Below are 26,838 nucleotides of genomic sequence, written 5' to 3'. Positions count from 1 at the left end.
CTTTCATTAGCGCACTGGGGCGGGGGAGGGGGGCCAGATCGGCAGACACGGACAGCCTCTGACCCTCTGGAGTTGGTATGTGATAAGCAGCCCTAGCAGTGCCATGTATTGGAAAAGCGATCAGATGTTTGTGTGTAAACTAGAAGAAAAGGACGTGCCGGAGCTGGCAGTTCCCCTTGAGAAGGTGAGCGACCCGACGCCCGGCCAGACCAGCTGAATCGCAGTTTCCTTGAAACGCGAGCTGTTTGGGCTCCTAAACGAGGTTCAGAAATTACCTGTAACAGTCTCATCTTCAAACCCGGCAATTTTTTATTATTATTATTATTACGTAGTGGCGTTAGTTAGTAATCATTGCCTCCCCTCCCCACAAGCTCACTTAACCTGAGGCATGGAGACCGTAATTTGGGAGACGAAGCCTCGAGCCTAAAGCGATGTGAGTCGTGCTTTTGTTGTGTTTGCAGCGGTGATCGGGAGGTCGGGAAAGTGAGTCGGGAGGTTCGGGCGGCTGGGGGCAGGGGGGGACGTGGGGGAGGGACGGAGCCGAGGCGAGGCTTCTCTGTTACGCAGCCGGCGGACGCTTGCTGGCCCTAAGGAGCTCCTCCGGCCGCATGGCGATCCTCGCTGCCGCGGTCGCACAGCGAAACAGAAGCAGACGGAGCTCCAGGAAGACCTTTGGGATTGCAGGGAGGGCTTGAGGGCCATTTTACTTTAAAAAAAAAAAAATCGAAAGAAACAAACCCTAGGGCTCTCCAGTCGCACCGTTCCTAGAGTAGATAGCGGGGAAATGACAAACTCTCACCTCGCTCTGGAGGCAGGAGCGTTTACTCACAAACGCGGGGTATGTCGCGTTTTAGGCTTGAAAATCATCTGCAGCCTGTTTGAGCGCCTCCGCGGCCCCGCACTGGGCACCACTGACTTTGTCTTCGCCCGAATGCTTGCGGAGGACGCACGGGAACTCCGGGGGCTACTGCCTAAACTCTGTGTCTGCGAGGACGCGGCCTCCGTGCTGCGGCGCTGGGTCCCGGCAGAGAGCCCGGGGGTGGAGTTGGGGGGACTCAGAGGTTCGGACAGCGTCTCGCTTGATGCTGTCAGAGGGAAGAGGGAGGCGAAGAGACAGAACTACAAAAGTGTGGGCCGCTTGAGTTCCGTGACACCAGCCCCCCGCCCCCCAAGCTAGCGTTTCCGTAAACGAAGGCAGAAAAAGCCCAGAGCGGCTGCTTTTTCGTTTAAGAACAAAACTCCTGCAAAGGCTTGGAAACACTTGAGTAATGCGCGTTGTTGCTTTAAAACATTTTGACCGAGGTTGTGTGAGTTGTTTTTTAATGACACAAATTAAATTCAGCTGGATATTTTCCATTATTCGACCCGCTTTTTGCGCTGGTTAAAAATAATCCTTTGGTAACTCAAAATGTTGACTTACCGAGCAATAAGTGGCAATTTACACCTTAAAGAAACGAGTATAAATCACTCGCAGCTCTAATTGCTGTAAGTTTACGAAAGAGCTGCTGGCTCGGTTTAATCTGAAGCATTTTCATTCAAATTGTCATCGGAACAAACACCAGGCTTCTTAAATCCCGCTGTAATTAGCTTTCAAGTATCCTATTAAACCTCTTCACCTTTCGGGCTATCTAACTCAAAAAGCTCCCATTTAAAAATATATGTCTCGCTCTTTTAATTGAGGCTATTAAAGAAATCAAGTTTCTACCCCCACCCCCTCCTCAAATCCTCTTTTCTTCTCTCCTACTCCACCCCACCCCCCCATGCACCCCCTTTAGCCCAGTGATCCCCGCTCCGCAGTGATTGACGTCTAGAAAGAAAATGCTTTGTGCGGGGATGATTGTTATTAACTCGTTACCCCTGGCAGGGGGGCGGGGAACCGGCGTGCTCCGGTGAGCGCTGGGGACCCGTAGCCCGGAGAGCGCGGCGGCGGGCCTGGCTAGCCCCCGGAGCTCCCGTGGCCGCCTCGCTGCGTGCTAGGGCTGCGCCGCCGTCCGCTCGCCCGCAGCGCGCGGGCCCAGGCGCGCAGACTGCTGCCTGTGCGGCCCGGCGCGCCGGGGCCTTCATTAGTTCGCCCCGCGTGCCGAGAAGCTGAAGCTCCCGGCTGCACGTGCCGACTCTGAACTTCTCGTCTCTGTTCCTCTCCACTTCCCGGCTCTCACCTCCTCAGTGCCAGGGGCTCATGTCGGAGGAGTGCGGGCGGACTGCAGCCCTGGCGGCCGGGAGGACTCGGAAAGGCGCCGGGGAAGAGGGGCTGGTGAGTGGGTAGGGCCCCGGGTGCTGGCCGTGGAGAGGCGGCCCAGAACGAAGGGCTGCTGTCCCAGAGTTCCTTCCCGGGCTCAACTGGCCCCTCGAGGAGCTGGTGGAGGGGGAAGGATCTGGGGCGAGCTGGGCAGAGCCGCCAGGCACCCCAGGACTTGGAGGCCAGGGGTCTGCAGCCCCGGCGGCTTCGCCGTGGGAGCTTGGACCCCGGGGAGGGCGAGGAGCGGGACATCAGGAACTGGGGGTGGTTTGGGGGAAGGGAGGGGAGGCGGTGAGGGAGCCCCCGCGGGTCTGTGGGATGGGGAGAGGAGGAGGGGTCTAGAACCGCCTGAGACCGCGCCTCGTGGCTTCCTGCAGGTGAGCCCCGAGGGAGTGGGGGACGAGGACTCGTGCTCCTCCTCGGCCCCGCTGTCCCCGTCGTCCTCGCCCCGGTCCATGGCCTCGGGCTCCGTCTGCCCTCCTGGCAAGTGTGTGTGCAGCAGCTGCGGCCTGGAGATCGTGGACAAGTACCTTCTCAAGGTAGGGCGGAGCCGCGAGGCCCAGGCGAGCGCGGTTCCCCAGGGAGCTCTGGGGAAGGAGAAAAGTTTATTTTCCCCTTCTTTTCCATTGAAGTTCTCGCTCGAGGTTGTAGACTTTCTTAGCACAACCGCCCAGTCAAGACCAACTCATAAGGTGGGGAAAAGTGGGAGAAGAAATCTTAGAACACCCCCTGTTGTTGCCAAACTGCTTGTGTGTGTGGTCTAGGGGTGGCGATACCCGAGTGAAAGTATTGGAGTCAGCCACCTACATGTAGAGGAACGGAAGTGGGGAAATCCTTACCCATTCTGGAAACAAGGTCCTGCCTAATTATTTTTACTGATCCTCGGGTTATAACCCGCAGTAACACCCAGGCGTCTGCCTGCTTATGAGGGTTCCAAGTCTGTACATGTTGACCGATTTTCCCTTTTCAGTGTCTCCTTTGGCGAGAACCACTGTAAAGTGCCTTAAAGAGTCTTTTCTAGACAGATATTTTTTACATAGTCTTATGTTTATTTACACTAACCTGAGGCTTTTCCAAAATAAAATTCGTACTACCATTTAAATAAAAACCATTTTCAATATCTTCCTCCTCTTACTAAGGTTTAATACTTCAGGGCCACCCAGTGATTTTTTTTTTTTTTAAACGTCATCTCTAGTGCTTAGGAGGGCAATGGAAATTGATGTGAAGTTAGACAAAACAAAAAGAAAGAAAAATGCCTAGGATGAAGTGCTTCAAGTGGTGGTTTGAGAGCTGACTGTCTGTCTTAATTTGTTTTACTTCTCTCAAGATATTGTGGGGGAGTTTTGGAGTACAAATTCTGGCAGGCCAGTTATCCATGTCATTGCACGAAGGATCATAGTCCCCTGTGTTTTAATCCTAATATCATGGAATTTCAACTTCAATAGTTTTTTAAAACCACTATTTAAAATAATGATCTCTCCTACACTAAATTAGTAGCAAACCAGTTTCACTTTCTATTCTCCCCACCCCCACCACCCCCCACCTAGTTTCTCAAAAGAATTCATTATGTAGAATATGAATTCAAAAAGCAAGTTTATGAGTTTCTTTAAATTTCTGCCTCAGCATACAAAGCTGCTGCATCTGGGAAGTTGGAATGATACCCTGTAGGTACAACTAAGATAAAGTACCAAAAGGAATTTTGGTGAAAACTGTTTAAAAAAGTAACTAAGTTACTTAATTAGTGGTTGATTCTTAAGGCTGGCAAGTTAGCATGGCTTTCTCTTTAAATCTGCATTCTTAAGATTCCCATTTCAGTGTCTCTAGACCTGAACCTCTTTGAATATTTCAAAACCATCTTTTGAATCAAAACTAGCTTCTTCCTTTCCTGAGCCCTCTCAGGAATTAGCTTTACCTTTCAGAATATTTCTGAATGGATGTGTAATGGATCCACTTCATATTAGAGAGGAAAAAGAAAAAAGTTTAAAGTGACTCTTAACATATCCTCTGAAATAGACAATTGTTTCTAGCGTTTATCTTTTATCTGTTAACATATGTTTATATATCAGATATATATTTGTATAAAACAGTCTAAATTATCTAAATGAGTCTTTTAAAAGCTTCCCTTTAGCATTGAAACATGTATATTATCATATGTGAAACAGAACGCCATTCCATGTTCGATGCATGAGACAAGGGCTCAGGGCCGGGGCAATGGGATGACCCAGAGGGATGGGATGGGGAGGGAGGTGGGTGGGGGGTCCAGGAAGGGGAACACATGTAAACCCATGGCTGATTCATGTCAATGTATGGCAAAAACTATTACAATATTGTAAAGTAATTAGCCCCCAACTAAAATAAATAAATTTATAAAAAAAAAAAAAAGCTTTCCTTTGTAATAGGACTGGAGTCCTCTCAATGAAGTCTTCTACATACAGTCTTAGTTTACTCTTTAGTATATGTACAAGAAAGTATGCATAAGTACATATTAGTAGATATGCAAGAAAACTGTCTTCCTATCATATAGGAAACTAACAAAAGTTTGACAGTTTATGATTATATAAAAACTCGAGTTCTCAACTCCCCACCACCACCATTTTGAGTACATAGTCTTCCAGATAAGTTTGAATTCAGTTCAAGTCACTGGTGAAAAAATAATTGTTAAATAGAATATTTGAGTATGTAACTGTTTAAAGAAAAACACCATATCACGAGGCAAGTAAAACGGAGTTAGACAAAAATGTGAGAGGAGTTAGATATGTCTATTGCCCTATGTGATACTTCAGTGCCCTGTCGTTTGAGTGATTTTTTTTTTTTTTCTGGATTGATCCTATATATGTATACATACAGAGATTGAATGAATGCTAGCCATCAGGACAGGTTTATAGTCTCCAGAATTTTTTCTGTTCACCTTATTTTCCTCTCTGGAAAAGAAAAAGAAGATGAAGGAGGTTTTCGTTTTGTTTTGTTTTTTTAGTAAGCTTTGAGGAAAGGTGGCAGACCAGGAATTACATCTGGCTTTAGGGAACTAGAGAATGACCATGACTCTGCCCTGAAGACTGCATCTATCCTGGCTTTAAAAAAAAAAAAAAAGAACCTGGATGAGATCAAAATGCAGAAGGCCTTAAACAGTGGAATACTAATGGAAGCCTGTACTTCTCAACTTTAATTTAATTGGACCCATTTGGCGGGGGGGAAGAAAATACATCTCTGTTTCCAGGACAGCGATCACCATTGTTAATTTTTAAAATTTTAGTTTCCTCAGATTTTTTTCTGGTTGTTTTCCATTGCTGTTTTCCCTATTTTCTTGTATGGTGAGTGTGTTCTTTTATAGAAAAACCAAAAGTTAAAATTTCACTAAAATGATACTCTGATCAGTGCTTTGGAAAGAGGCACATAACTAATTAGAAGCCAGTGAAACTTTCTTCTTCAGCTTCACAGTACCTTTTATATTTCATGTCACAGTAAAACATGTTGAACAGTAGTGCTAACATGATAGAATCATTGGACAAGATTGTCTTTATTATGAAATAGTGTAGCAAAAGCTATATTTCAAAATTTCCCATTTTTTTCAATTTCCTAATTCCTATATTAGGCATTAGATCCATTTGTACAGTGTAACTGCTTCTTTTGCATTATTGCTGTTCTTTTAAATGAAATTTAATTAAACTAAACCAAGTTCTTGTGCCCATTTAACAAGGGCAAACTTTAGGAGCTTGCATTATAGGCAAATTCAGTTCAGTACACATCTTCATTCCTGAAGGCTAAATGTATGCAGCTTATAGTATGATGGCAACAGTTTAAGGTGAGGGTTTGTATGATTTGTCCACTGATTCAACAGTATTTCATTCCCCTATTTACAATATAAAGTGCTATGATTTATTAAAGCATTTTATAAAATAAAATGTCTTACTAAGTATAAATGATAAATAATACTTGTGTGCCTTTTTAGAATCACTTATAATAGATTTATTTTTTTCCTTTAATGACCAAATCATTAAAATAGGGTTACCAGTGCTTTATGGTTTGGTCATTTAATGTTAGGTGGGAGCCAGGGCTTCTGCCATATCAACATCTAAATCTACCTTAGCAGTGTCTGTTTTGTAAGCGAAATGAATTGCCTGGCTTCTTTACAAGGGTAAGTATTTATCTTACAAAGCTTTTTGTCCACTTTCTTTCTCACTGTAACTAGTGAACAGTTTATAATTATTTGGCTAAAAAGTAGATTGAGAAGGTATGTGACTTGAATTTTTTAGTTGCCATGTGTTATGGTGGGAAGAATTTGGTCAAGGAAAAATTATAAAACCAATATGTAGGACTTAAAGTGACCAAAATTTTCCCTATGTTCTTAGATGTTGATTAAAAAAAAAAAAACAGAATGGACATTTGATTTAAAAAGAAAACTTGAATTTTTCAAAATTATATTAAAAATAAACACAAAATATAGAATATGTTGTGATTTTTCTGGCTGAAATCTAAAAGAGTATATCTAGATGCGTATTTATGTAAATGACACTTCTTAGATGGGAACATTGAGAGCATGTGTTAAAATATTAAGGGGCTAGCTTTTAAAATTGCCTGATACAGAAAACCAATGAAGGATACTCTTAAGCGTGGTATTAGAATGGCTTCTCATTTGGCCCCTTTTTCTTCACAGGTGAACGACCTATGCTGGCATGTCCGGTGTCTCTCCTGCAGCGTCTGCAGGACCTCCTTAGGAAGGCACACCAGCTGTTATATTAAAGACAAAGACATTTTCTGCAAACTTGATTATTTCAGGTATACTGAAACTTCTTTTGCTTTTTTAGTAAGTAGATACACCAAGAAATTATTTACACAAAGAGAATTGTATAAATAGGCTTTCTGGTCCAGTTTTATTTACTGAAGCCCACTTTTTCTTATACAACAGATTTCAAAATGAGAATGCTTCATATTTTTGAGGTAAATTGGATTAAAACAAAATTAGCATATTTATATGTTTTAGGAACCCAGTATATAAAAATTAACTTTGAATAATTTTTTCTACCTTGGTAAATGAAAGTTTTAGTTATTAAAAACAGGGACACTTCTTTGCTGTGCAGGGATATAAAGTATGAAATATAAGGTGACTTATTATAGCAATGCTCTTTGTTCAGGCAGAGTAGTAAGACAAAATAAAGTAATTATAGGGGAAAAAAAATCAAAGTGTTATTGAGCTTTTACCAGTTTATTATAGAATGACCCCCTGTAATATACCTATAAATTGCCAGCAGTTTGAAAACTGTGATAAACCATATTATTCAGAAGAATTGACCATTCCAGTATCGGAAATACACCAAGTCTAATTACATAACCTGCCTAAAAATTGTTTCTTTTGTCTGTTCTTTGATATTTATTTTGTGCGATTATATTTGCGTTGGGTATTAAATGTAACATTTTCTCTGCCTGGTCTCTTTATAATCATTTAAATGGAAAATTTCCTCAAGGATAGAATTCAATTCTTAATGGATAGCTATCTCAAAATTGAAATCATCCTTAAGCATGACTTTTCAAAATTATCAGCTTTTTCCTCTATTTGCATTTCCAAAGGAAGAAGAATGTTCATTGTGAAACTCGGAAGTTAATACTACATAATGAAGTTTGTAATACTAATTATGTTGTTTATACTCAATTTCAAAAACTGATTTAAGAGTTTGTGATTAATTTGAATAAAATTGCTAGGCAAGTTAAAGCACTTCATGAAACCCAGAGTCCTTTATTTTATAAAATCATAGGATTTTATAATTACCCAAATCATATATTTCTCATCAGATTTACTTTCTATTTCCTCAAAAACAGTAGCAATTTGCCTCCTCTTTCACATAGGGTATGCTAATCTTATTTTTTTTTTTTTTTAATTTAAAGCTGCTTGAAAGGTTTGTTTTCAGAGACTTTTTACAAGTCTAGTTCTTCAGGATTTTTTTAATACCTTGTATTTTACTATATTCAAAACTTGATTTTTATGATTCAGATTAACTTAAAAACTAGCAATACCTCTAAGGATATGTTAATGAATAGACACAGACACATATACTTATCTAGTTTAATGTGGATATGCCAGGCTATTACTGCAGTTGTGGTAGGAGATATGACAAGAGTGTCACAAGGACTGAGAGAAAAAGGAAATCTTTACATCTGGCATTTTGTTAAGACTAACTTGCATTTAATGTCCAGAAATGTGTCTAAAAGTTTTAGGTAATATTTCTCCTCCTCTTGTGGATGGTAATGCAAGAGCTTGTTTACCAAAGGAAACATTTCTGAATTTTCCTTCCTCACGCACCAGAGTGAACAATTTCTGTTCTATTCATTATTTGATAATATCAATTTTAAATGTTTTAACTTTTTAAAAAAGTTTAAAGCATTTTCTAATTGTCTCAACTTGGCTTTAAGACATCATTATTTATATCTTCAGTGGTATGGCTTTGTACTTTTTTAGTTTTTTCAGTCTGGAGTGTGTGTGTGTGTTATGTTGAGTCTCTAGATAATTTATAAATGCCCTGATATTTGTTACAAGAAGGATATTGAAACTCATGTTTCATTTATTTTAAAAGAAAAAAATCCTATCCTCCTTTAGAGTAACAATGAGAAGTTTTTGTTTTATAAACAGGTTTGAATTATGATCCCATCTCAAGTCTTGCTGCTGCTTACCATATTGACTTTTAAAAAATAATTGATTCCTGTTTCATTTTCAAAAGATTTAAATACTTGGGTTAATCCAATGAATAATATAACGTGTTAGTTTAATCCTAGACTGATGAATATCTCACCAAGCATTAACTCTTCACCCTCCCCCCACCCCCATTTATGTAGAAGGTATGGAACTCGCTGCTCTCGCTGTGGGAGGCATATCCATTCTACTGACTGGGTCCGGAGGGCCAAGGGGAATGTCTATCATTTGGCATGCTTTGCCTGCTTTTCTTGCAAAAGACAACTTTCCACGGGAGAGGAGTTTGCTTTAGTGGAAGAGAAAGTCCTCTGCAGAGTGCATTATGACTGCATGCTGGATAATTTAAAAAGAGAAGTGGAAAATGGTAAATATATACTTAAAATACTTTTGAATCTTTTGGGACAGTGAACACAGGGATAAAAATGATTTTTTCCTAAGGTCGTCTTAAAGCATTATTTTGTGCAGTGTAATTGTGGTGAAACTCATTAAGCCCTCTACTGTTAGTGATGGTCTCCATCTGTTTATTTATAAGAAAAGCCATGGCATATGTATTTGCCTTGTGCCATATTCTCAGGAAGCAGCCTTGAGTTTAGGGTTCTGTTTTGCTTTTTGTAACCAGTTGTTTCCTTGTGTTTGCCTTTTTAAGGATGAGCCTTAGATGTGCACTTCCAACTTGGTGCACTTTTGACTAAATATATAAGCCTACAAATGAAATGTTGTTTCTACATTATGTTTCTAGTATGTTCTAAATCTTAAGGGATTTGGAAAACTAGAAGATGTATACAGTTTCATACCAAGCCAAGAGATGCAAGAAGCCTATTATTGTATGACTGCCCCCATTTGAGTTACCAACACATTTGGTGTGTTTTTTAAATGCAGGTAATGGGATTAGTGTTGAAGGCGCCCTTCTTACAGAGCAAGATGTTAATCATCCAAAACCAGCAAAAAGAGCTCGGACCAGCTTTACAGCAGATCAGCTCCAGGTAGACATGACAATGAATTTGAGTTTTTGAAGCCCTTTTCCACCAAATAAAAAAAAAAAGAAAAAAAGCCCAATAAACAAAAAACACCAAAACTAACAAAAGCCAAACAAAAAGCAATGTCTATGCTGTCTTAAAATATTTTTATTTTTTCAAAAAGGTTACTCTGCGCTTTTTGTGCAAACTGACTTGTCGAGTGTATGAAAACATTGCCCTAAATATTGTTTATCAATATTCCAAGAGTTGTGATATGATGTGAACTTGTCATGCAAGTTTGTCTTCCTGACGTCTGTTAACGTTTACATCAAGGTGTAAACAAAATGTTTCTCTGTCCTGACTTCTGAAAAAAATTACTTTAACCCAGGTATTTATGTTACTACATGTAATTTTAATAGAAGACAGAACATTTTGCGACACTTAACAGAAAAAAACATTCAGTATGTGGGTCTGTGGGACTCTGATGTGTTCATCTTTTTAACAAACCGCATTGAGTCTTTTAATAGACAAGATTGTACATTTTCTGAGGAGGAAGGAATTGAAAATGCCTTACCATAAATAGAAATCTACTGATTGACTGCAATCAAGTAGACCTTTCCTTGTTTTTAAAGGGGGTAGAGGGAGTAATTCTATAATTTGATGCTAAAGTTTGATTATGTTCCCTGAAAATGGAGGGATTATTTTCAACTTAGTTGTCCTAAATATAATTGTCATAACTTCTGTTTTTATAGTCAAGAAAATAATGAAATAATTGCTCTTTGCTTTATATTTAAGTCTGTACACACAGTGATTATTTCTGACATTTTTTTTTCAGATAAATCGTTTTCTAAAAGATTAGTATGACTGAAGTATTTGCTTTATGTTAAGGTGAGGTAACATTTATTGAGCACCTACCATGTATGTATGGCTAGGAGCTTTATATAGTATCCATCTTAGATCAGACTTTAGAGGATATTTATACAATGTTAATAAATGAGTGAAGATAATTTTTTGAAAAATCACTGATAGTATTCTAATACTTGTCAGTATTTAAGATGAATGCAGTAAAAGAGAGAACGTTTATTTTGACAATGATTAAGAAAGAAGCCTTGCTATGACATAAATATCCCAAAGGACCTTAATGTCACTGAAAAGCAATCTAGCTTTAAAATCTAGATCCATTCTTGAAAAAAATTCCAGAAAATTATTTTTGATTCCTTAATTCAGGCATCAACTACATAGTAAGTAGAAAATGGAAGGTAAGGCAGCTGAAAGAAATATCTGTTTGAAGCTTGTTTTTCTGGGTGCCTCATTTGGTTATCGTGAAGATCATGTAAAGCCCCAAGTTAGGGGATATGTGTACCTGTGGGAGACCTGGTAGCAAAATACCCAGTAGCTAAAAGGTGTCTGGGTTAAAATATAGTCTCTAATATAAATATGTTCTGTGTATAAAGTGGGCTGTTTCCGTGAAAGACTGGCCATAATTTTAATAGTCATAAGACCAATAACTTTCATTCAATATAAAAATTTATTAGTAAAAGGGTAACTGAAAATTTGAAGCAACTTTTAGGTATATATGTACAATCTCATCTAGAAAGTATAGATACTAATTAAATAGAAAGGGAATAATATTTGTGGCAGTCTTTGTGTACCAAGTCCTATGCCAGATAATTTCCTGTACGTTATCTTCTTTCATCTCTTACAATTCATCCAAGAACTGCAGGGACTCTCCCAAGGCAGACAACCAAGGGAATGGCAGAGAAGAGATTTGGACCCTACTTCCCAAACTTCTGGTCTTTTAATTTTCCTTGGCCTCCCAGGAGACCATGAGTAGAGCTGTGCCTTACCCAGATTCTATTTAACTGCTGTGGCAGCTAAAACAAGAGTGAGATTCTGAATCTTGAAGATGGCTTTATAGTTTTAAATTGCAAATTGTGCATAAAAACTATTTAAGCCATGCATTATTATATGAAAATGTGATCTGAATCATGAGTTTTTAAAAATTTATACCAGAATCATGGATTTTTTAAAAATGAAAGCAGAAATTATATTCTTTCTAAGCATATTCTCATTTATTTAGTATTTGTTAGCATTTATCTATGCCAGGAATGACTGAAACAATGAGACATAATCTTGTCCTCAAGTGTTCTTTGTTGCTTAGGTACTTAGGATAAGTTGAATCATTATACTCTACCAGAACCTTTAATAAATCAGGCCATGTACCTCATTGTTAAATTGTCCTACTTTTCAGAAAGCTAGTTATTTAAGTAGTGCTTGAATTTAGCAAAACAATAAAATGTAGGTGATCAGTAAGTCACGACTATTCATACAGTACCTTGTTTGGACTTTAGAAGAGTTAAAGTATAAGGAACAAATTTCCCAAATTCTTTAGAAAATTACAAGAAGAAAAAAACAGTTTAACACTTACAAAATAGACTACTCTGTGTTGGCAAAAATATTTCAAATATTGTCTCATTTGTATAAATTGTATTTTAAAAGTCCCTGCCAATATTATGGTTTGCTTATTGTAGTTGGAAGTACTTGCTCAATGATTATTAATGTTAAACACGCCAGGTTTAGCCCCTACTTTAATCTACTTTCAGATTAAGTTGGTCAGCTGCTACTGTGCTGACTCTTGACATTTTTGGTAGACTTTCTGGCTTTAAAATGATGTGTCTACAGAGGCTAGATCCTTGACCATTTTAAATAGCTCAGAAGAGGAATAGGGTAGATTTTTATTATCATTAGTGACTGGAAAGCAATGAAACCAAGTCGAAATTAAAAGGATTCTTTTGTGAGACTAAACACTGATGAATGCATCTTACTTTTCCGTTAGCATATTCCAGTTTTAAACCATCAGTGTTGATTTAAGTTTTCCTTTATTCCTTAATGAGAAATTGCTTTAGTAAATGTAATTTGGTTCCATTATTAAACTTGTGAATTTGAAATGCATTTGTGAAGAGCATATGTTTTTTGTTTTATAAATTATCTATAATGGCATTACAAATAAATATCTGTTCAGCTTTTCTCCTTGAAAAATTAAAAAATCAAAGACATTAATTTGTTCATCTTTTCTCTTTGGGATGTTACATGCTCAAGTACATATAAACACAACTGTTTGCACATGAAGATATTAAAGTAACACATTTGGAGTAGGAGAGGAAAAATGAAGTGAACTGGGCATGATAATAAACTTTTAGGCTGTTTCTGGCCATTTTTAAAAGCAAAAGTACAAGTACTAGTTTACAGCGAGTATGTGGACAAGTATATTGGACTGGAAGCCAGGAATACCTTATTCTGGAAGAGTCCCTATCAGTGAGAACTTAACTGAAAATAAATATACAATTTTTAAACCTCATAAGGTTTCCCGGGACAACATTGGTCTTTTTCTCCACTTTTTCTCCATTGGTCTTTATCTTCAGATTTTGTGCACATTGTGGAGGTTCATTCGGTTAATCTGGGCATTATCTCCAGATATAATGGATAAGACATTCCCTTTGCCCTCCAGAAACTCACTTTCTGCTATGAAGAGTTCGACTTGCTAGCAAATTAGCTAGCTACCTGGTGCAGTGCAGAGGATGGTATTATTTGAGGAGCATAGTAGAGAATGCAGTTAATCTTGACTGTTGGAAATGGTGTCAGGGTCAGCAGGACTTTAGGTTAGGTAGATTACCCCCATCCCATGCCCAGGACATGCACAATCATTTGGATGCTAGGCTCCACTCTCTCATTCTTATAATACTTTCTTTATATTTTATACTTCCCTCTATTGACTTATAAGTAATAAAATTCAAATACCTTGCTTGATTCCCATTACTTCCTTTTCTGAAGGAATCCAAAACCCTTTGCTTGTACTTTTATTCTGGAACTCCTCTTCCTCCTCCTCCTTCACTCCATGCATCTCATTTTAGCTTGTATTGTTGTTAATTATTGGCATGCATATGTCTTTCTCCCAGGAAGCTGAGGCCAGGTTCCAATCCAAAGGTTCACATCAGAATCACCTGGGAGCTTTTCAATCTATGAATATTTAGATCTCAGGAAATTCTTATGCAATAGACTGATAAGTATCTCTCTTTTAAGGTCCCAGATGTTCCTTTGCATAGAACAAGTGCTAGAAACAATGAATGATGGAGTCATTGCAATTAAGTGGAGTGCAATCTGTTGCACTGTCTACTATTTTCATACAAATTGATGTAGGGGCCTTGAACCTGTTTAGTTGAGTAGAGGTTAAAGATGATTTTTATATTTTAAAAAATTGTTTAATGCTAGTAATTTTTAACAAAATGGAAAAAATAGTCAATAGACTTATACTATTATGCATTTTTGTGGGTTGTAAGAATGGAAGAAAAGGTGAGCTTATTTTTAACAGCATAGTTGAGAGACAAGTTTTTATGTTGAAATTGATTTTTTTTAAAGATTTCAGCATAGCAACTTGTGCACAATTTTACATAATATGCTTTCTTTTTATTGATAAACACTTCTCTGTATTGATTTTCAAGTAGTAAAATACAAGTATTCCATTTTCTTGTGCATGCCTTATCTCTCCTGTCATCAAAGTTCAGAAGATTGAGCTTCTTATTTTTAGCTATTTACTATTTACTACCTACATTTTTTAAAAAAACAGGTTATGCAAGCGCAGTTTGCTCAGGACAACAACCCAGATGCACAGACTCTCCAGAAACTGGCAGAAAGGACAGGCTTGAGCAGACGTGTGATACAGGTGACTATTTTAAAGGTTAATCAAGAGATGCTAAAAGTTCTATTCTAGGTTTTCATAAGTGTACATTGTGTGTGTGTGTGTGTGTGTGTGTGTGTAGAAATGTCAAAGCATTAGCTTCTCGTTTTAGATCTCTTCACAATCAGTTTTTTAAAAAGCCTGATAATCAATTAACCTGCTTGATCTAGGCTACCATTTGTTAGACAGCTCTTTACAAAACTTACTTCATTCATTGCTCAGAGCAAGCCTAAGATCCTAAGGCTAAAAAGACAACTATGGTTTGAAGCTAGATCTGCTTCTGAAGCCAGAATTGTTTCTACTTTTCTATGATTGTGTATGTGGATGTGTGTGTGTGCAGGGGGTGGGCAATGTTGATGACCTTTATTAAAGATCCAGGTAGAAGGAATGATGTAAACAAAAGTAGGGAAGGATAAGTTAGAGCAAATTTGTTGGAAGATAAAATTTATGTTTGCAAATTGTTGGAAATAGAATTGTTTGAGCTGAACTTGGAGAGGCCTGTAGATATCAAGTTTGCTTCTGAGCAGGAGAAAACCATGATATGTATTTTTAGGAAGAAAGGACTGATGACAGTACCTAGAAAGACTTAGAGTTGGGAGAGGCTACATGGGGATTGACAGGTTAGGAGTGATGCCCAGCAAAATAATGATTTTTCGAAAAGAGACTTAACTGAGGTGGTGGCCTCAAATTCATTCTGAAACATTTTATCAACTGAACACTAATGGCAGGCACTGGATGCAAGAGAGACAAGGAAAAAGACATGGATACCATAATGGTGAAGCAGAGAGATATCAAAGATGACTTATATTTGAAGTCAAAATATCCATGGAAATGGTATTACTGACAGGAATATTAAAGGTTTTTAAAATGTGGGTTCAGCAGTTGGGAGGGAGATGAATTCCTTTCCAGCTCTGATTATCAGGCAGTGATGGTGGCAGTTGAGCATGTAAACCGGTATTTTAAAGGATGAAACACCATTTCCATGGATACTCTTCCCTGGTGGCTCAGAAAGTAAAGAATCTGCCTGTAGTGCAGGAGACCTGGGTTTGATGCCTGGGTTGGGAAGATCCCCTGGAGAAGGCAATGGCTACCCACTCCAGTATTCTGGCCTGGAGAATTTCACGGACAGAGCCTGGCAGCCTACAGTCCATGGGATCACAAAGAGTCAGACATGACTGAGCAACTTTCACAGAGGATGAACACGACTCATGAAATTAGATCCTTTATAGAGAGACTGTGGACAGTAAAAGCTGAAGAATGAACTTTATGGAGTGAGCTGTTTGAACTGGACCATCACAGCCAGAACCAAGGAATGAGTCTTGTGTAGAAGCATCATGGAGGCCCAAGGACTAAGGTGGATTCAAGATGGAGGTGGTCAACTGTGTCAGGATCTTATATTTCCCTTCGATTAGGGAAATAGAAAACAATTTAAAATAATATTTAAGGTTAAAAAGGTATAACGAAGTAATGTTGCAAGTGACTGACTGTCAAGATGAAGTTCAGTGGGGGGAAACAGTTAAGTCTAACACTGCACTATAATGTTTTATTTCTTAAATTGGCTGGTGGGTAAACGTGTTTATTCCTCAGTTTATTTCTATTTATTTATTTATTATATTTATTTCTATTAAGCCTGAAGTATTTCATGTTTAAAAGATCATTTATTCCAAGAAGTCAGTGGGAGAGACCTGAAAATACCTCAGCTTCTCCGAAGACCTAGATGTACAGTGGATTTGGTTAAGTGCAGTGTAATGAGGCTATCTGAGGAGGCAAGTCCCATGACTTCAGTACGTTCAGATATCCAGGGTATTGTGTTTGTCTCAGAGTGCCAGATTCTAGAAAGGGGCTAACTAGGAACCAATGTGAAAAGAGTGCTCCCTTTAGAGGAAGATTAAGGTCATGAAAGTCTGTTGTTATTAACAGCAACGGGGATATTTATCTGGAGAAAAGATCCAGAGATGGTAAGGGAAGGAAGAGTATAAACAGAGGTGTCTTTAAATGGTTATGAAAGGTGGCAGGATCATGTCTCTGCAAGGGAATGTAGGAGAAAAACAGATTTCACTCACAGTGAAGAATTTTCTCAGTGTGTAAGTCTACAAAATTGGCATCAGCTACTGTTGAGCACTACTGGTAAAGAAACTGCCTGCCAGTGCAGGAGACATGAGTTCAATCCCTGGGTCAGGAAGATCCCCTAAAGGAGGCATGGCAACCTACTGCAGTATTCTTGCCTGGAGAATCCTATGGACAGAGGAGCCTGGCAGGCTACAGTCCATGGAGTCACATAGAGTCACGCATGACTGAGCAACTTAGCTCACACCATTGAGGTGATGAGTTTCCTTTACCTGGAAGTGAAGCTTCCTTTGTTGAGGTAGTTTCAACTCAATGGTCTGAGGGGGTCCTCGTAATCAAGACTCTATACATTCAGTGACAGTGATTGCTGTAGCTAAGTCAGATTCATGGTTATTATGTTTTAGATTATTTTGAAGTTGGAAGCAAAGGAAAATGGAGGATTTTCTGAGAGCCTTCTTCATTATTTGAAGAAGTAAGAACCTCAGACAGACATCGCTCATATAATTTCCAGGTATTTAGGTCACCAGTATTATAAGCAAGTTAACTACATTGTAAGCCCTAGAACCTGGAGAATATGTTGTTGGGTGGTGGTTTTTAATATGTAAGAGTTAAATTTAAATATTTTGATAAAATGGCAAAGGAGTACTAACAATTCAAATATATAGTCCTTCACAGTATTTTTGAAGGATTAATTACTGTGAACTCAAATAGTAGTCAGAACCTCTTTGCCCAGCTACTTCCTAGCGTTGAGCACACATTAGAAATGTTAAAGAAAAGAGATTTACTAGGACTTGATTCGTATATGTAAACTAGGTTATCCAAAGATTAGGTGGAAATACTGGTCCTATACAGGATATAAACACAGGTCTCACCTTTACTAGCTAAAGTCTGCATGAAAGTGAAAATTGTTAGTCGCTCAGTTGTGTGTGACTCTTTGCGACCCCGTGGACTATGTAGCCTACCAGGTTCTTCTGTCCATGGAGTTCTCCAGGCAAGAATACTGAAGTGGGTAGCTATTTCCTTCTCCAGGGGATCTTCCCAATCCAGGTAACAAACCTGGGTCTCCTGCATTGCAGGCAGATTCTTTACCATCTGAGCCTCCAGGGAAGCCCTGAAAATCTGCACAGTGAGACATTGTAACAGAGCAGATCATCACTGAGCTGAAATCACAGAACAAAGATGGGTGATTTTACTTTTAATACTACATCCAGATATAATCACTGCTCACATATCCTTTCACAAAGTTGAATTATGAATTGTATATCTTACAGAAACATGCTAAAACATTGCTCTTTCTTTCAGTGTGCTTGGAGTTCTCTTTCCATATTAAAATATACATCCTTTGTATTGCTACATAATTTATTTAGTTTATTTTGAATTTTTTTACCTCATAAAAATGCTACAGTGAAGAACATTGTGTATATACTTTGTGCATTTGTCCAGTGGTGTCTATAGGATAAATTTCTAGAAGTGAGATTATTGAGTCAAAAGATAAAAACATTATAAGAGCCTTTGACTGATAGTACAAAATTCACCTTGCAGAAAGTTCATTATCAATTTATTCTCCCAGAACCTACATATGAAATTTCTCTTTCCTCAATGTGGATAAATCCTAAAAACTATCATTCTCTTACATCCTTTCCAATTGCCAGTAAGAAAATAACTTTGTTTTTATTTATCTTTCTTTTATTATCAATAAACCTTAATACGTTTACTTATGGTTAAAAAATGGGTTTTTTTAGCTGATTTTTATATTGGGTTATTTCTTTTCTCTTTATCTTACTGATTTTTATTGCTTATCATGTTAAACTTTCATAGTTCATCAATTGCCTTTTCATTTATTTTTTCCACATAGAAATTTTACATTGTTTTGTATTCAAATCTCTTCATATTTTTTTTTTCTGATAGCTTTGGACTTTTTCTTGCTTCACCTAGAGAAGTATATCAATATTGGCTTTTGTTTCGATAAACATTTATGGTCCCAATTATTTATATCTGAACCCTTATTTATTTGTAATGGACTTTTGGTTACATGTTGTGAAGTTGAGATTTTTCTTTCCCCCTCCAAATGATTAGTTAGCTTTCTCTAATCAATTCTGTGCCAGCTCTGATTTCCCAGTCATTTAAAATTATATCTTTTTCATACATTAAATTCTTTCATTTGGCCCTTTGGGTTTTCTAAGAGATTGATCTAATGCACTAGTCTTTTCTTTTACAGAATGTCTACATGGCTTGCTTTCAGCTTATGTATTTTACAATTTACAGCTCAGATTTTTGAAAAGTATGCTACTTAGAAGAAATTTTAACTCTTAGAGGTTTGCAAAGCAAGAGGAGATTTTAAGTCAGTAAGGAGAATCAAAAGGACTTGTATTTCGTTCCTCAAGCTAGATAGCCCTCATGTCAGAAGTTTTCTGATGCCTGAAATCTTCAACTTTGTTTAAATGTGCAAGTTACATGACACTTTGTGTTTTCAAACCTCTCTTTGCTTAATTTCCTGTTGATTTATTTTCTAGGAGGTATGTGAATTGCATTAAGGTAGTTATTCTACTGTTAACATCAGGCTATCTTCATATTTATTTCCAAAGTCTGAAATTTTTTAAAAAATGAATATTTTCCATCTAATGTATAATTTATTGCAGACATAGGATACCTTGAAGAAACTCTGGTAATCGTAGTGCCATGTGTTTCAGGTTAATGTAGTCCTCTGGGGTGCCTGTCTTCTGGGCAGTGTGAGCGGAAAAGGCAGGTGGCAGCTGTCCCTGGTTAAAAGTTGGAGAATGTGTGAGTGTGTCCTCTTGGCTGGCTGGGTGACAGCAGTGGCATCTGTTGTTTAGGAGCCTGTAAAGGGACCTGTGACTGAAGACTTTGGATGAAGTCTCTGTATAGATACCTGAGTCTCGCTAGTGCTCTAGAACATGGGTGATCAGGCTGTGACTACATCGTTTTCCTTGATACATGCCTAAGCTTGTTCCCGAAATACTCCTTAGATGCTACCCCTCAGCCACCTGCTCAGACCCCTTTTCCTTTGGTTTTAACCCCTTGAGTTTATACTTCTGTTAATGAATCCCAAGGATAACAAGGTATGCCTTTTGAAGCAGGCCAGCTTTTTAATAAATCTTTTTTTGTTCAGCCCTCTGTTCCACATTGTTCAGCCCTGATTCCCTTGAGCCATCAACTAACTGTCTGCCAGCCCTGGGCAGAGACTTATGCGCCTGGCCTTCTCCCTTGATCCCCAAATATTCCTATCCTAATTTCCTTATAAAGATTTTATGCCTCCACTTCTCTATCTTCTTATGACAGAGTTGTTTGGAGTGATAGCAAATAAATGCTGTAATATTTTAATAGAGGAACACTCTGTAAGTGGGTTTTATCTAAGAGCAGGAAGTTCACATGCAGGTAGCTTAGTTACTGGAAGCATTCTGGGTGGTCTAGACTTGTTTACCCTGACTTGCGTATAAAATTCTGCTTAACCCAGAACTTGCTTCCTTTATTTCTGTGATGGAGTGGACAACAAAGTGATTCGCTCTTTACATTTGGTGAACTGTCTCACCAGTGGATATGTTTGTATTTTATTCTACTTAAATATTGCTAGTTGTTTCTTACTGTAAGCCTGACTTTAACCTGCTTCTTAGAGAATAGCCTATGTATTTACTAAGAGGAATTGAACTCAGCAGGTTACCAAGAGACTGGAATAACTGAATCAAGAGGTTTGTAGAAAGTCTTAAGTTCTCAGTGGGGATTTTAATCATTTGAAAATGGATTTCAAATAAGTCCAGCAGGTGTCTGAGAATACAGTGAGTAGTGTATTTTTAAAAAATTTCTGATGAAAGGGCTTTTCCCGTTTTTCTTTTTGTCCCAAATGTCAGTAGGAGAAGCAAGGAAACTTTTCTGAAATTTTGAATCCCCACCCCCATTTTTGTTTTGGAAGATGCTGGCTTATTATAGAACCAGTTTTAAATTAAATCATCAGATCATTATTATTTGGGCAAAGAAAATGACCGTTGATAACTGTGCAAAATGATTTCTCTTGTGTCTACAGAACTCTTTTTTAAAGAAAGCTTCTTTAGATTTGTGCTGCGCTTATATGGTAGAGTTGCATCCTTTGTTGTATTGAACTGGTATTGTACTCAGCTGCTATGTGACGTAGCTACTGTTGCTTTTCTCCTCTCAGGTATGGTTTCAGAACTGTAGAGCACGCCACAAGAAACACGTCAGTCCTAATCACTCCTCCTCTGCCCCAGTCACAGCAGTGCCCCCCTCCAGACTGTCTCCACCGATGTTAGAAGAAATGGCTTATTCTGCCTATGTGCCCCAAGATGGGACGATGTTAACTGCACTGCATAGTTATATGGATGGTAGGTATCCTAACATTTAACAGCTGCCTTTCAAACAATCACTCATACCTTCTAATATTATATTATTAGTATGATTCACATTTTGAAATATTACCTCAGTAGTAGCTGAAAAATGCTGTGGGAGTGGGATGCAGTAGGGAGAAGAACGATCCAACCTTCTTACTTCTGTGGCAGCCTTTTAAGGGGCATGCATAGCACTCACTTTACAGCTAAAATACAGATATTTGTAATGACTCATAGATGGTGCTTGATTTTTACTTAGAAAAAAACATTCTTTTTGTTTTGACCTGATAAATATTTGGATAATTTATTTTCCTATGGTCAGAGACAGTATTCACCCTTAGATTTTTAGATTGAGGTTTACTGAATTTTGTTAAACTTTTTTTATTGAAGCAAAACCTACGTATAGAAAAGTACACACATAAGTATTCAACTTGATGAGTTAATAAAATCAACATATCCATGTGAACACTACCCAGAGGAAGTAGTAGGATATAATTAGCACCTCAGAAGCTTCTCTTATGTCCCCTCTCAGTCATTATCCTCTTCTTGCAAAGTAACATTGCCTGACTTTTAAAATCATGTTCTGGTTTTGCCTGTTGTTGAGCTTTATATAAATCAAACCTTGCAGAATGTATTCTGTGTCTCACTTCTTTCAACTATAATGTTTGTGAGATTCCTTTGTATTGTTGCAAGAATCAGTGATTTGTTTCATTGTTATACAAAATTCCACTGTAGGATACCATTATCCACTTAAGGTTAGTAGGCACTCATTTTATTTCCGGTTTGGGCTTTTATGTATATGATGCTATGGCCCTCATTGTACACACCTTTTGGTGCATATTAATTCAGTTTTATTTAGTATATATATGCTAAGAGTAGCATATAGGGGCTTGGCTACACGTATGTTCAATCTTAGTTGATTCTGCCAAAAAGTTTCTGATGCTGATTGAACCAATATACACTCTGACCAGCAACACATGAGAGTTCAAGGAGCTCTACATCCTCTCCAGCACTTGATGTGGTGTGACCTCTTAATTTAGCCGGCTTAGTGGTTGTATAGTGCTATCTCATTATTTCCATTTGCTTTTCCCTCATCACTGATGAGCCTGAGTATTTTTTCTTTGGGCATTTGTATATTGTTTTTTTTGTGTTCATGTCTTTTGCTTGTTGGTCTGTTGGCTTGTCTGTTTTGTTTTTCCTTGATTTGTGCTAACTTTGGCTGTGTATTGCATATAGATAAGTTTTTTCATGATTATATGTATTGCTCTCTTAAGGGTATGTTTTATGGAGCACAAGTTCCTAATTTTAATGTAGTTCATCAGTTTTTTTCCTTCATGAGGAACGCTCTTTTTATGACCTGTTCAAGAAATTGTTCCTACTCAAAGATAATGAAGACATTCCTCCTATCAGTTCAGTTGCTCAGTTGTGTCTGACTCTTAGCGACCTCATGGACTGCAACACTCCAGGCCTCCCTGTCCATCACCAACTCCCATAACTTGCTCAAACTCATGTCCATTGAGTCAGTGATACCATTCAACCATCTCATCCTCTGTCGTCCCCTTCTCTTCCTGCCTTCAGTCTTTCCCAGCATCAGGGTCTTTTCCAGTGAGTCAGTTCTTTGCATCAGGTAGCCAAAGTATTGGAGCTTCAGTATCAGTTCTTCTAATGAATATTCAGGACTGATTTCCTTTAGGATTGACTGGTTTGATCTTCTTGCTGTCCAAGGAACTCTCAAGAGTCTTCTCTAACATCACAGTTCGAAAGCATCAATTCTTTGGTACTCAGCTTTCTTTATGGTCCAATTCTCACATACATACATGACTATTGGAAAAACCACAGCTTTGACCAAATGGACCTTTGTCATATATTCTTCCTATGGTATCTTCTACAAACTTCACTAACCATGTTTAACCTTGACATTTAGATTTACAGTCCATCTGGAATTGAATTTTCTATGTAGTGTAAAATAAGGACCAAGTCTTTGTTATGTTTATGAAAATACCAATTTCCCAGCTGATTTTCTGTGCTACATTTGTCATAAATCAAGTGTCCATATAATATATATGTCAACTTCTGTACCCTAAGAAGAGCCTAGAGGGCCACTGTCCCTGGGGTCACAAAGAGTCGGGCGTGACTGAAGGGACTTAGCACATACTATTCTGTTTTATTGGTCTATTTATTTCTGTATCAATACCTAATTGTTTTACTAATGCTGGATATATAATTCTTGATATCCAGTAATACATGTTATCCTATTTTGTTGTTTAAGTTTGTATTGCCTATTCTTGATCCTTTATGTTCCCATAATTTTTTCCACCAAAAAAAGAGGAAACAGTTGAGATTTTCATATAATCTGTTAAATTAGCTTGTAGGAAACCATCTTACTAATATTGTCTTCCAAACCATGATCCTAGTCTGTCTTTCTGTTTATTTAGGTCACCTTCAAATACTCTCTCATATTCTGGAGTTTTCTGTTTAGGAATCTTGCACATCTTTTGTTAGGTTTTTTTTTATAGGTTTTTGTTTTGATGCTGCTGCTGCTAAGTCGCTTCAGTCGTGTCCGACTCTGTGTGACCCCATAGACGGCAGCCCACCAGGCTCCGCCATCCCTAGGATTCTCCAGGCAAGAACACTGGAGTGGGTTGCCATTTCCTTCTCCAGTGCATGAAAGGGAAAAGTGAAAGTGAAGTCGCTCAGTCGTGTCTGACTCCTAGCGACCCCATGGACTACAGCCTACCAGGCTCCTCCATCCATGGAATTTTCCAGGCAAGAGTACTGGAGTGGGGTGCCATTGCCTTCTCCAATGTTTTGATGCAGTTAACTGTAAATGGATTTTCCTTTATATGTGGAAATCTAGGTTGACAGCTATTTTCTTTCAGCACTTTGACAATATGAATAAAACAGTTTTCTTCTATTGTTTCTGTTATTTAGAATGTAGTTAACTGACTTGATACCACTTATTGTTGAAGTCAGCTGTGGGTCTTATTCTTGCTCCTTTAAAGGTGAATGTCCTTTTCCCCCAGCTTTTCTCTTGGTGCTTGGCTTTAAGTTTTATAGAATGTGCCTAGATATGCTTCTTGAATATGAAAGTTTGATGTATTTGCTTATACAAACTTTCTGTATCTTCAAATATTATTTCTGCTATTACTGAAAAAGTCCATATTTTCTAGCCTTTTGATCTTCCATGTCCTGGACTAGATATTTTCTTCTGACCTGTATTCCAGTTCACTAATTCTCTCTCTGTCTATGCTGTAAAATTCACTTGCTGAGGTCTTAATTTCAGTTATTGTTTTCAGTTTTTAGAATTTCCATTTCATTCTTTTATATAGTTTTTATTTCTATGCCAGAATTATCTATCTTGTCACTTTATTTCTTAATAAATTGTTATACTAATTATAGTTATTTTAAAGTTCATACCTGACAACTTCAATATCTGGATATTTTGGCGATCTATTCTATTGTTTTTTCCTCTTTGTTTTTAGTCATGTCATGTCTTATTTACCTTGTTACTTTTTTATTGCACTTCAGATGTGAGGTATGAAAACTAGAAATAATTTGAAGCTCTGGATGGGATATTTTCCACCAGAGAGAATTTAGTTTTGCCATTGGCAGGGAGTTAGGTCAGGGGAAGACCAACTTAATCCAATCAGACATCAGTTCTCACAAAGGCTGGCATGTTTCTGGGTCACCACTTCTTGGCAGCAGCCTTTTGGGATACCCCCCAAAGCTTGTGTTTTGTGTCTATTAGTTTTAATGAAGGCTTCTCTTCAGTGGTACCTGGTCCTTCATATTTGTTCCACATCACCCAAAGTCTAACTCCTGAAAACTCTGCTAAACTTCTCAGCCTCTTAGACACTCATTTTCTTTTAAAATTGTTATTACACTTGTGGAGGAGAAATAGCCTCATTTTATTTCCTTCCTTCTCTGGGACTTGACTTTGCGAACTCTCACTGCCTTCGTATCTTGCAGATGCCTTCAAACAGCTTTTTAAAAATTTTGTCCAGCTTTCTTAGTTGCTCTTAGAAGGACATTTGGTTTGAAGCAGCATAGTCTTTGCTGAGAGTGAAAAGTTCATTTTAAGTTTTGGTTAAAGTGAAAATCAGAGCCTGTATCATTGTTGCCATTTACCTATGTTAGGATTAAAATTGTGTGTGTTCACATGAATGACTAGTGTTGCCCGAGTCAAATGTGTTTTCATGTATGTTTAGGAAGGAGGCAGTTAAACATTCATAAATAGGAATTTGGGGCAAGAGTCACCCTATAGAGGAAACTTCATATGAAATTTAGCAACATCTCTGTAGATGAAGGTGGTGTGTTTCTGGCTGCAGGGTAAAGTGCAGTGAATGGGGTATGGATGGAGGACTTTAAAGTGGCAAAAGCTTGGGGCCCAAAATAAAGATTTTGGAGTAAACCACTCCTGGATTCTCACAATACTATGCTCACTATGCTGAATAAGTTAATGCTTCTGCTGAGGTCAGTAGAATGAGTATAGCTTGGTGCCCTCAGCTATAATCAGTTGTGAGAGGACTTTGCCTTGGATTGTTTTTTGTTTGTTTTTAAGTCAGTTTTATTTACCCTACAAAACTGATCCACAAATTTCTTTCTATTTTGTAGCTCATTCACCAACAACTCTTGGACTCCAGCCCTTGTTACCCCATTCAATGACACAACTGCCAATAAGTCATACCTAATTCCTTTTTTCAGGGATAGAAATGATTAAGGATATAAACTTGTCATTTGTTATGTATAAAATACCATTGAAAATATATTAATGTTAATTTTTTATTTAACACCCAAAGCATTTCCAACATCACTTTGCTGCCCAGGTATGTATCTCTAGTTGGCCTGCAAGACACTTTTATTGATTCTTCATTTTTTGTAAAACTTATGTTTACAAGAAGAAAACAAATCAAAACTTTTTTTTGTATTGTATGAAAATAGTTCACTCAAGTGTGTATCTGTTAATTTATTTGTCATCAAAACAGCACTTTGCCTAAAAGAAAGGACTGACAAGTGTGCAAAATGTTTACAATCCTTTGTGAAATTGTAGTTTATCATTAGTTTGTATCTGTAAGTTATTGTTATAAATATTACCTGTATTTTTTTGTTATATACAACTTTATACTTTGAAGCTTGTATCTGTGAATTTGCAATTGAAATTTATTTTGCCAATGTTTTCTGAATGAACTGAATAAAGCTTCTGTTGTAGCATGCCATGCAAACACATTATTGTGTTTGTGGTTGATGAACTATGGCTGTAAATAACACTATAGTTTAATAAGCCCACCATTCTAAGTTTATTAAACATTTTTCATTCTTGTGAAAGTTTCAACCAATTTATCCTTTTTGTGTGTGTATTTTCAGCAGTAAGTTGACTTTAGCCTCTTACACATATAATAACAACTTTTAATTTTAAAAGTCATTTTGTTTTGAGCTTTGTTTTGAGTACATTTTAATAGGAAACTTATTTGTAGATGATTGCACTTACTCAAGAAAAGAACACATGAAAATATCTCATTTGGCAAATTGTCTCTTTTGAACTAGTTAATAAAATTAATGTGAAAGAAAAGGCAGAGTGCTTTTCAAAATGACCTTTTGGGGTGTCCCAAGCCAGAAATGAAATGTGGGCTATTAGAATGTATTTCTTAAGGGTTGAAAAAGGAAGACAAGAAATATTTGGAGTTTGTGATCAATGCTTCTAGAGCAGAGACTCTTTACTTTTTCTTCCTAGTGAACCCTCTTTAGGGATTGTGATTGAGAGCTGAAATCTAAACCTCAGGACTTTATCCTATGTAGCAGTG

General features: G+C 37.9%; 1 protein-coding gene across 1 annotated transcript; it reads left to right on the top strand.

Annotated features, from left to right (window-relative positions):
* The first annotated feature begins 122 nt into the window (after window positions 1–122).
* LHX8 (LIM homeobox 8) lies at window positions 123–26,362 on the top strand. The gene is made up of 9 exons (XM_081488829.1): window positions 123–433; window positions 2,168–2,254; window positions 2,617–2,778; window positions 6,894–7,015; window positions 9,065–9,285; window positions 9,801–9,904; window positions 14,502–14,597; window positions 20,851–21,034; window positions 25,652–26,362. The coding sequence occupies exons 2-9, from the start codon at window positions 2,180–2,182 to the stop codon at window positions 25,726–25,728; spliced, it is 1,041 nt and encodes a 346-aa protein (XP_081344955.1). The 5' UTR covers window positions 123–433; window positions 2,168–2,179; the 3' UTR covers window positions 25,729–26,362.
* The last annotated feature ends 476 nt before the right edge of the window (window positions 26,363–26,838 follow it).

This window comes from Giraffa tippelskirchi, chromosome 5 (genome assembly GCF_054371585.1).
Source record: "Giraffa tippelskirchi isolate mGirTip1 chromosome 5, T2T-mGirTip1v1.2.pri, whole genome shotgun sequence".
In the NCBI taxonomy this organism is placed as follows: Eukaryota; Metazoa; Chordata; class Mammalia; order Artiodactyla; family Giraffidae; genus Giraffa; species Giraffa tippelskirchi.
The sequence above is the reverse complement of the archived record's forward strand: the minus strand, read 5'-3'. Positions and strand labels throughout refer to the sequence as shown.